The sequence below is a fragment of the Sipha flava genome, unplaced genomic scaffold (genome assembly GCF_003268045.1).
Source record: "Sipha flava isolate LNK unplaced genomic scaffold, YSA_version1 50_pilon_pilon, whole genome shotgun sequence".
In the NCBI taxonomy this organism is placed as follows: Eukaryota; Metazoa; Arthropoda; class Insecta; order Hemiptera; family Aphididae; genus Sipha; species Sipha flava.
The window spans coordinates 376,079-388,095 of NW_020273428.1; the positions used below are offsets into that span (position 1 = coordinate 376,079).

The 12,017-nt window shown below is 30.9% G+C and overlaps 1 protein-coding gene across 1 annotated transcript in view; it reads right to left on the reverse strand.

Moving 5' to 3' along the window:
* Positions 1-12,017, reverse strand: part of LOC112690567 (E3 ubiquitin-protein ligase highwire) — a 285,898-nt gene that overhangs the window by 41,139 nt on the left and 232,742 nt on the right. The window contains 4 exon segments of the mRNA XM_025564601.1: positions 1,169-1,372; positions 1,560-1,739; positions 3,495-3,671; positions 6,782-7,004. Of these exon segments, the coding sequence (XP_025420386.1) occupies positions 1,169-1,372; positions 1,560-1,739; positions 3,495-3,671; positions 6,782-7,004 (784 nt within the window).

Consider the following 12,017-nt stretch of genomic DNA (forward strand, 5'->3'; position numbering starts at 1 on the left):
ATGTATGAGTAAATGTTATTTGTAAATGATATTGATAATCATGTAGGTAATAATAAGGTTCCGTTAAATGTACATGGTCCGCATTAAGTATTTTTTGTTATTTTTGTTCTATCCTTTTCCCGAGAGCCTTTTATTGCATTACCAACGGTCTGTACAACTGTAAATTACAAACGCGGATATAGACGTCAAACAATTATCAAACCACTCGAGCACGACAGAGTCCTGAAAAACGTTTGTTCGACGACTCATTTTCCGGTATATTTATCTCTACAGCATCGTAGTGGACGTTATCAAGATAATTATTATTTCTACCGACGGTTGCATAATTGTTGTTAATCAAAATTTTAATATTTTCAAAATAAAACCGTTTGTTATTTCTTCTCTTAGTGGAAAAAAAATAATTTATATTAAAATTAGAGTTATATTCTGTTTGTTTTTCGTTTCCTTTCGCCGTAAAACACTTTTAGACGATGACATGAGTTTTTTCATAACAAATTGACGTTTTAGACGCCTTGGTGCTCACCGTATATTAGTTTTGTTTATTATGTTTTAAAATATGCATTATAATTAAAATTAAATAATTTATTAAAATATTTGATGGTGAAAATCGAATAAAAATCCATCGCAGATTATATACATGAGAAATACACGATAAAAAAAATGTTCGAAATGCATGTTAAAAAAAAAAGAAATTGGGGAAAAGACGATAAAACTAAAAACGTTAAAAGCTCCGCACATCTGCAGAAAACAAAAATAATAATAGTAAATACTAATACAACATTTTTGATAAAGCGTTTTGGATTATCAAGGCAACAATAATATTGACGTTTTCTGAAACACTCTTCACAATATATTTATAAAAAATAAAAACATCGGTTCAATAAATCAAAACGTCAGATGGGCATATGAGCGACTCGATTATGTTCGGAAACATCGTATTGATACTCGTATTATGTACACACTTGGTCTTATCAGTCATATGATATCATTAGCAGTTTATAAAGTGAAGGCAAATCGGGGCAAATAATACAGCACGTGTACATTAAAACAAAATAATAGACATTTTGATTGCTTTTGAAAAATGTATGCTGCCTTTATATTTCTCATGTAAGCCCGAGCTTATTTTGTTATAAAAATGTTGCGATAAAAAATGCGCGAGAGTACTCACCTCGTCTGTATATCCGATAATTTCTTTGACGGGGATGCACCCTATTTGCTCTGACTGAAGCGACGGGTGCGTTCGAATGCGCAATCCAGCGCTGCACTTGCCTACGTGTTGCAACAGTTTTGCTGCTGGCGACGACGACGTCAGTCCACGATCCGGAGGTTTGACGCCATTGAAAGGTGCTTCTTTTACGTTGATGTGTTTCGTCTACAAGGATTATTATACATTACGGTTAATTGTTGTTATTATGCATACATTATTATTATAACGAAGTTCGTTTAAAATGAACAACTAAAGAAAAGAAGAAAAAGAAATCTCTTCATTTATTCCAAAAGATTTCACGGAGTTTCTTTACCCTCGGCCACAAACCAAATCAAAGGAGGCAATTTATTACCTGTTTCGTCAACGGATATCCGTCTACTTCCACTTTGACATCGTAATATCCAGTGGCCACTGGAGTCCAGTACACAGTGTACGTACCATTGCCCTGGGCTTCCATTGAGAGCTTCTCCGAGTCACCTTTAACCGACGGCGACGCCAAACGTAGTTCTTCAAACGAATAGTTTTCATAATGCTGAAAAACAACAACGAAGTGCATGTTATAACATTTTTTGGAGGAATTGAAATATATATATATATATATAGGAACAAAAAAAATTTATTAAGATTTTAGATAAATGTTTATTTATTTTTTATATTTATAATTCAAAATTTGTTTTATGAGATAAGAATAAGTTACTTGATAAAAAGTATGAAATTATTTGTATTTTAAAATTTCTTGATAATTTACATCAAACTTTGTTGTTTCGATCAACAACGTCGTTTATAAATATTCGTCGTTTAAGTTAGTTCTGTACTTAGATTAGTATTATTTAATTTTTAAAAAACGTCTGCTCACATGAGTGACTGGAGTTAAATAGTGAGATCATTTCGCATGCACATTATTTTCAGATTTAGAATAATATTGAAAAAATATCAGTAAACATTGCTGGTCGGTTTGAAAAGCTTGACGGGTCGGAACCGGCCCGCGGACCGTACGTTGGAGATCTTTGGTTTACGCTATATACGTAAAATATTGTTGGACATATTACAGAATCTCGAGGGAAATTTAAAATTCATAATTTAATATCAACTATTCTTGCTACGGACAATAATAATAATAATCCTTCGACTTTTTATTTAAACGAATATAACTAACATCAATTCGAAGATAAGTATAAAAAGAAATCAAGGCATGAACGGATTGGAAAGTACAATAATTATGAATAAAAAATTAAAATTAAAAATTATGATACGTTTTATACTTATTTAATTAAATTAATTTAGTTGAAAGCAAACTTTGGTTCTTGTTTTTCTGCAAAAGGAAAAGTTTCTGAGGCTTAAAAGAATGTTTCTTGAAATCGTTCCTGCCGAACAACATAATGGTGTACCATATCACGAGAATGAGAAAAAATAAAACTCAGTTTTAACCCCGATAAACCGTAAAACCCAGTTATAACTCGGTAACCGGAACCTGTGAAAAGTCAACCTACTTTGAATTCCTGTTTACGACTGTTTGCGCAGTCTAAATATACACATAGGTATATATCATTGATTTCAGAATATAGTATATTATCATAATATATTCATAGCAAACCTAACCTAACGTTCATTGTGGTTGGTTGTATTTTTTGAATCAAATATTTAAATATGAATTACTATCGTAAAATAAAACGACTTTTCAGGGATTACGTAAATCGAAACTCTCCGACGGTAATAGAATTATTGGAAAATGAGTTAAATATAGAAAAGATTTTAACTTTGGACGGATTTCTTAGTAGAGAGGATACAACGAATAAAACGCGTGTAGGCTGACTCGGTCAATCTCAGTTGTAGGTTGAGTTTCACAGTGCTTGTCACGTGTAAACAAGAGGCATTAAGCTGTTCTCAGGATTCGTAAACTGATTAAATGGATTTAATTAATTAATTCCTACGAAAATGGCGAACACGATTCGCACAAGTTCGTCAAGACTACAAACAGTTCAATAAAAAGCTTTCGTCAACCGTTTCGGAGATTATGAAAACTAATTTTTCTTGTTATACGTCGATGGTTTTATTATACGTTTATGTAATGTACACATATTTTTATAAAAGTTCACATAATCGATTGATTTCCATTGGTTCATTTGTACTTCTGATAGTGATCGGGTTTCAATGAATTATTATCGGTTATGCTTAATGTGTTATTTTAAATACGTGTGTAACAAATACACCGCCCACCGTTCCAATAAAGATACTTTTTTCAAGGCATAAAACTTAAATTCAAATGTATAGTACTACACAAACGTACTTTCATGAATGTAATGGTCTGATATCTGAATTTTTCCTTGATGACCGCCTCATACGGTACATATGTTTTCGGCACTGGATGTCCGCCAAAATATTTATCGTCTACCGTGCCGACCGCACACTTATCCACATACGGATTCGATTTGGATTTACAGTTAGATTGTGTAAATAACTCCACCTGCGAACGAACAAACATTGCAATGTTAGACAATATATTATATTTTATAATGTAAGAAAACGCTGATCGGCTTTTACAAATTGATGATAGGTACATAACAATATAAAGTAATAACAGTATGCGCTTAAGCAGTTTAAGCATCGGATAATAGTTAACAGTATTAACTGAAAAATAAATAACAGTAAACTTATAAATATAAATGAAAATAAGGGCGAAGAACACAACTGACTGGCAAATCTTAGCTTTTTGTGAATGGGGTGATTGTGGCTGAAGGAAGCGAAATGAGTCCAAATATAAATATCAGTATGATTTCGAACATTGTGATTGATTTCTTATTGCGATCCAAATTTCTTTACGCGTTTAATTTTTTTTTCGTGCACAATAGTATATACATATATCTATTGACTCAGCAACCAAACAACGACGAGCAATCGTAAAGGTCTTCTAAAATATCGTTGGTAAATAATAGCGCATTTTATCATTGTTGTTCGTTATTAAATTAATTACAATAGCGATTTATTTAATTTAATAAAATAAAACAATGCACATCGAGTGTACATATAGTTATTTATAAATATAAACATATACATACATAAATAACAATGCCCACGTTCTAGAGAGGTCAATTTACTTTTGGATATGCAAAACTAATCAATTATATCCGTACATGTGAACGTATAGTAAATTAATCAATTTGTGATTATTTTCTTTTTTTCACGCTACTGACTTTAGTCCATTTCATAATTTTATGATTTAGAACTAAAAATATAAATATGTAGATATGCCTTGGTTATTCTATAAAATCATATCCAAAAATATACATAAAAGTTTGATTTGATAACTACGATAAAGAATTTTAATTTTAAGAGTGTTTGTATTTTATTTTATTTCACCTCGAGTTATACCAATTATCATACACATGCACGTTAATAGCCAATTAGGACGTGTATACTGTATTATAAATATTAATATTTATTTTAATTGAAAGTATGATTTTCACCATTCAATTGAAATCAAATACATTCGATTCGAAAATAATATCCAGTATAACTCGGAGCGTAATTAAACACAATTTTTGAATAAATTTAAAACGTATTCAAGTGCGCTATTATTCAATTTAAATTAAACTTGCAAAAAAATACTCCATCGTATTCATTATCTTTAATGATTTTTCTAATGAACTGCTTAATACTAATTTTAAATGTTATCGTATCTACAACGATGGATGTTCATAAAAATAAAAAAAAAAAACAATTAATACAATTTTTAAGACAATAGTAAAAATTATTATTCACTTAAATCACGATAGCAAAAAAAAAAAAAAAATAATAATCATAATAATAATAAATAAAATAGAAATTTATAACATACACTTTAAGATATTACTACGTATTTCTTATTAGAGAAGATTCAATATAAGTTGTATTTAAATCAACTGATGGTCAAATCAATGTGTGTCATATATTTATTATTTACATCTGACATCGAATAGCTTACAATGTGTACAAGAAAATATACATAAGTCACCAATAATATATATATATATTATTTAAGCACTACACAAAATCTATTTAATATAATGCATAAAATTACTAGACAAAGTACATTATAATATATAATGATTGTATTTAGGTAATATATGTAACCACTCAAATTACAAATTTCAAAAAAAAATAATAATTTGTAATCTATGTAAAATGTAACATTAATGGTAATGGTGTAGTGTATATTATTGTATTAATACTAAGTTATTAGGTATCTAAACCATCTTTGAAAATATCTGGTAATAGAATAACTAAGGTAGTAATTTAGGCGTTCTGCAAAATATCTTGGAAATAAATATATTGTTCAGAAAATGTATACTAAAATTAATATAATATACAATTTAACAAATATCAACCGGTATTAATTTTATAAAATGCCTAAATTATATGGCCGGTAACCAGTGACGGTGCTAGAGTTTGCGAGGCTCTGGGCAAAATAAATGTTGGGTCTTATAATTTATATTAATAAAATATTTTAATTTCAGTTAAATCAGAACTGCGAGGCCTTAATTATAATTTAAGGCGCGAGGCCCCGGGAAACTGCCCCTATTGCCCACCCCCTCGCGCCGTCCCTGCCGATAAAAACATTTATAGATTATACATTCAATTCGTAGATCATGTTTATTTGAGAAAAAAAAATCGATTGCATAAAAAGTTTATTTCCATTACTTTAATTTGAATTTTGATATTTTATTATAAAGATTTATTTTTTCCTGGCAGTTTTATGGTATAATCGTTTGATGAACATGAACATTTCCCATTCACGAAAACATAGCGTTCCGCAAATTCGGTTTTGACTTGCAAATTTTGCAATTATTTTCTCGCGAACGACTCAGAAAATATTAATGAAGAAACTCTAAAACTTAATAAACCATACATATACGAACACGCATGAAAAATGTTCTACTTTCGCTGGATTATAATCAGTGTTTAAAATGGTAAAAATGTTGAGAAGGGTACTATAATCATCAACAATTGAGGAGCGTTCGCTTACCTAAATCTATGACCTACCATACATTTTTAGGTAGCCCATGAGATCAGACTTTTCTTATTTTTCTTTTAAACACATTTGTTTATAAAATGTTTTATAAGATGTAATACTAAAAATAATTTTTTTCTTACAAACAAAAAAAAAACATTCTACATCATATTATGTCTGGAAAATAAAAATAAATTGCAATATATGGTCTAAAAAGTTTACAAAAAAGGAATTTAAAATTGTTTAAGTTGTTTTAATTTGTCAGTCACTGAGTTTTTAGGTAAAAACGTATTTTACATGTTTAAGCATATTTTGGGGATTAGTGAATATTATAGGTATTTTTCATATTTTAAAATACGTTGCCTGAAAAAATATCATGATTGTTTAATTTATAAATTTTGTTATTTGTCACAGAAAAAAAAAAATAAATACGATATGAAAAAAGAACTAAAACAAAACAATTATAATAATTTCGTTGTATTATTTAACAACACGATTAGTTTACTTGTTTTTATGTTGTGATTTTTTTTTCTATTTGAATCTGAAGTGTAAACACATTTCGTACGACTGAGAGTCGGTGCACTTACCTTTAACCCGTTGGACTGAACCAGGTTACCGTACTGGTCGCGAGTGCGGACGGTGAATTTGGCCGGCCACCCGCATCGCACCTCGGTCGTGGACAGCGACAGCTCGCATGAATCCGGTTCAACGACGGACTCGGGCTGAAGCCATCTGGCCAGCCTGCAACCGGCCGAGTGCGGTGCGCATCCCACGAATTCTCTGAGAAAACGGTTTTCGTTTCCGTCCACGCTGTAAACAAAAAAAAAAAAAAAGCCCACGTGTTAACAATAAAAACGAAAACCGTAAACACATTTATTTATGATTTGCACCGTGTAATATCATAAATTTATTTATAATATAATCATGTACGCTAGCGACAATTGATCGAAAATTGTACGGTACCACTACTAACATAGTTTGCAGATGGACTTCATACGTACACGTACGCAATACGTTTTTGGACCGAAATAGTGTAACAATATTAATTAATATAATAATAACGTTTAAGGTTTTTCACGATTTCGCGATCCGATCACGCAGTGGAACGTATGAGTTTTTCATCACTCGAGTAGAAAATAATAATAATAATAACAAAATCATCGTGCGTTGAAAGTTTATAACTCAACGCTAGTGCACACATTTTATTTTTTGTTATAGCACACTTTCATTTTTTACCGTCACGTCAACAATAATATTAGTATCAAACATAATTGTTACCAAAAAATGAATATGTTTGAAAAAAAAAAAAAATTCGACTTATTACCATGTTCAGACAAGGATCAAAGGCTCCCCACTCCCTCTGAATTATTTTTCGTACAAGGCAAAATTGAAAAACTATTCAATTATTTTTTATTGATCGTTCAGGAAACCAAAACTTTTCGTCTACCAATAGAATCACATGAACTATTTACATCGTACAGAATCGGTTATAATTTCTTATACACACTAATAGTTTTGTTGTATCAACCGATAATATTATACAGTCTACTGTAATAAAAATTATTTCAACGTTATCTTTGCGTTACTGCAGGACATCGTTGACCGTCACACGTCACATGTTGTCTCTGTCATTTCCGTAAAAAAAAAAAAAAAGTTTTTTGTTAGTAAATCCTGAGTTTAAAAATATAAGTTTAATTCTGATATTAAATAATTTATAACAAAATTACTATCCAATATAAAACATATAAATACATATAAATACGTTCTACATAATAATCGCGACCGTTAAGTTTCAAATGTTGAGCTTTTTTTTCCTTCGTGTATTTTTTTTTTTTGTATTCATTTAACGCAAGATGAGAAGATAATCATAGAACTAAAAACTAAACACCGATGACGAAGACAATTTTTATAAACCGTTATATAATTACGTACTTACAATGTACACGTTAAAATATAAACACTGGTTATTTACTGGGGAAAAAGTATATTGTTTACGTCAAATTGATATTCACAGTTTCAATAAATTTCTATGAAACTCCGATTTTAAATTTCTGAACTATTTTTATTAGTTATTGGACACTCAAATCCCAGTCGATTCCATATAAACTTATCAACCAATGTTTAGAATATTTGCAAATCGTAAGCAAATAGTTTTTGCTGGTTCACCAGTTATGTATCGGTATAATAATGTAACTATTACATGGGTCAGCGGACGATTATGGAAGAAAAATCAGTCGGACACTGTTCCGTTGGTCGAGAGGAGACCATAAGCTGCGGGAGGATAGCCTTCTTTACGGATACTCAGTTGTACTACGTGATCGCTTATGTGTGCCGTATACTTTATTATCGTTTTTTAATCACATTAAGATGATGTCCTCCAAGGATCGGCCAAAATTGAACTCTGACTGTGTACAGAAGAATCCATCGGATGGTAGAGAAAACGATTTCACGATGTACGTTTATAGTGTTTAGAGGACGATGTCTGATGGCGTTTCCGAAAGTGAATTTAATTTGACGACACATCGTTAAAATCATACGTAAAAATAAATGACTGACGAAAGTATCTCGCGCCGACTGCGGATACTACAAACACGCGTCTCAAATACGTGACAATTTATATCATGCCTATATACAATGTATATTGATATAAAATGTATATTTATATATAAACGGACAAATTGACATCCAACGCGATTGTCGCGGAAACGGCATTATATATACATAAATTTAAATACGAATAATATTGGTTTGGAGTTTCTCCCGTAGACTTCTACTTATGTATAAATATATATATGAAAAGCGCAGAGAAAAAATTGCACCGACATTTGGTATATTATAAATGTTTTGTGTGCGTATATACAACGGCGGGAAAAAAAGTTTTTGGCCAAACACTCACTTATACATAAATGTATGATAAAACGTCAATAATGTGAGATCCGTCAAAAAACTGTACGCAATACATATATTATAACGTCAAAAACTTAGTGTGTGTGTACATTATTGTCACGCGAATTTTCCAGCTGCCAATAACACATAATTTTTTTTTCTTTGACAAGATTCGCGATTACATTTATAAGTTATAACGAAGAAGCACTCACCACCATATCATTATTATAAAACGTTTTTGAAGTATACCAAGATTGACGTGAAAAGCGTTTAAAGTAAAACCATCCGATTCACGTACTACCAGATTTTTTACTGGAAATTTTACATTTATTTAAACAAATCATCATAGGTAGACTTTAGAAAAATGAGTTATTTAAAAAAAATAAATAAATTATATTATAATTTATAAGTATAAGAAGTATCGTAGCTAGTAAATCCTTATAGAATATACTATAACTTGAATATAATAGTACTGCAGATTGCAGTTGCACGAATAAAAACTACCAAACAATTTACGAGGAAAAAAATATATTCATCATCTCGGGAGAAGCATTTTCACCCAACTTTTATTTTAATTATCATATCGGTTAAGAATGTGGTACTTCGATTTAAATAATTGACGTGCTTTGTCCATTCGTTGTATTTGTCCTTTGTATAAGAGATTTTTTCTTTTTGATATTATTAGTTCAGGATAAAAACATAATTATATAGGGCTGAAGATTTGGGAAATTTATTTTCTTCAACTTTTATGCATACATTCTATCCTAATCAGTAGTCGAAATGGCTCAAGATAAGTGGAAGGATACCTTACAATTCAGATTTCCTGGTATCATCATAACATTCTTCATATATTGTGTTACTATAATTTTTTTTTTTTTTTTTTTTAGTTCACATAAGGTATCTTATCTTAGTCCGTGGCTCTAAATACGGGTATAATACGGGTTGCGAAACGGCTTATACTAAACAACACGATAAGCCGGGCGCCCGGGCCTGAATATAAAAAACAATTATTTTCATCGAAAAAAAATAATTTCTTATATAAATATAAAAATGATGATAAGTATATCATTTTAAAATACAAGTCTTATGAGGAATGTGTTATTCAAGACAAAACAAGTAAAGGGATGAAAACTGTAAATACAAAAAAGTAGAGGGATACCATCCCTCCGTATCCCCCCCCACTTCGAACACTGATCCTAATAGCAATTTAGTATGGTTTTATTCATTTCCGTTTACATAATTTCTAGTTTTCCATTTTCAGCTTAAAACTAACGTTGATATTAATTATTTTTCTTTGGTGCATATCTATCGATTTTATTATACTCTTTTAAGTTAATATGTTTGAGCCATGTATTTAGTTTCTAGTTCTATGTTTTTATCTGTATTATCTGTTTTGTATTATAATTTGCGTGCGATGCATAGCGGGTTGCATTCCACGGCTGCGGTTATGGTTGACGTGGAGTTATAAACCAGTTGTGTAATCGCGCTGTTGTCATCATGCGTAAATGTTCGTTATTCCGTGTTTTCAATCTCTACCGGTAATCCTGTACCGTGAGTCTTAGAAGTCATGCTCTCGGTGCCACATGTTTATTTTAAGTTCCTTTGTTTTCAGTTTTAGTGTGGTGGCACTGAGAAATTTTTATCGTAATAATGGTGTCCGGCGGCCGTAGCTTTCGTGGCAAATGTCGTCGGCTTTCTCTGTTTGTGTTCGCCGATTTGTACACATCAATATTAGTCTTCTTGAATTTCGTTCTCGTTCCCGTTTACAGCCATCTAGTCGAAAACCACGGTTTTCGTTTGTGTTGTATTTTGACTGTCATCTGGTAAGTGATGTTGAGTAACTTAAAGTTACTCTTGTACTTTAGTTTACATTGTTCCAGACTGGTCACTTCCCGGCGGCATTTGTGAATGGCGATGGTTTTTCATCGTCGTTTTGTATCGTGCTGCGACGGGATTTGTGAGTTCTTCGTCAACAACTGTCAGCATACGATTGTGTGCACGGGGCCGACTTGTGCTTTTTATTGTATTATTTTTATTAATTGCAGGCCCCGGCACACCTCGTGTGTCACAGTTGTACGTAAGTATTGGTCGACCGCATTATTGTTAGTTGTATTAACGTTTAATTAAGGTCGACTGACCTAAGTTAGAGCATTGATTTATTATTTATATCATATTTAGCGTGAGCCGTGTAGGCCACCCATTTTATTGCTAAATATTGTAATATAACTAGTTCTGCCGCTGTATAGCCAACGTTGATTATTTATTTATTGTGCTATTTAAGCTACTTATTAATTTTATATTGACTTATGTATTTATTATCATACAGTTCATTTATAAATAATTTTTTATTTGAATTTTTATATTTATTATTTTGGTGAAATAGAACGTTTCTTATTATTAGAGACACTCCGTACACCGACATTTTATTTTCTACTTCAATAGAAGAATGAAGTATTTTTTGCAATTTTTAAATCATCAGCATCCTAGCTGCAACTAATAACAATAAGGCAAACATATAGCTTTATAATAGTGTATAATAGTGCTACTGATTCAAGCGATTCAAGTTCACATTATAAATAATGGCTGATTATGTTTTTACTGCTAATTAAATGTTTATAGTTTATCAGTTCAACGAAACGCAATAAATATTTTAAAGAATACTACGTTCATATACAATACACGCATGCTCGTACAATATGTTGTGATGAACAGCTAAATTGTACTCGTTTCGAAACTGATTACAGAATGCTGTGGATTTGAAAGTAACTCATCTTAATACGTACTAAAATCATGAGATTTATATAACTTTAAACACAACATCTAGGGTTTAAAAAAGTATGAAACCGTACTTTTAAAACGCAGTAAATAACTACTTTTTATTAAAGTATATTTAATTTGAATAAGTCGTATGAATGAAAGTCGAGATGCGTCTAAAAT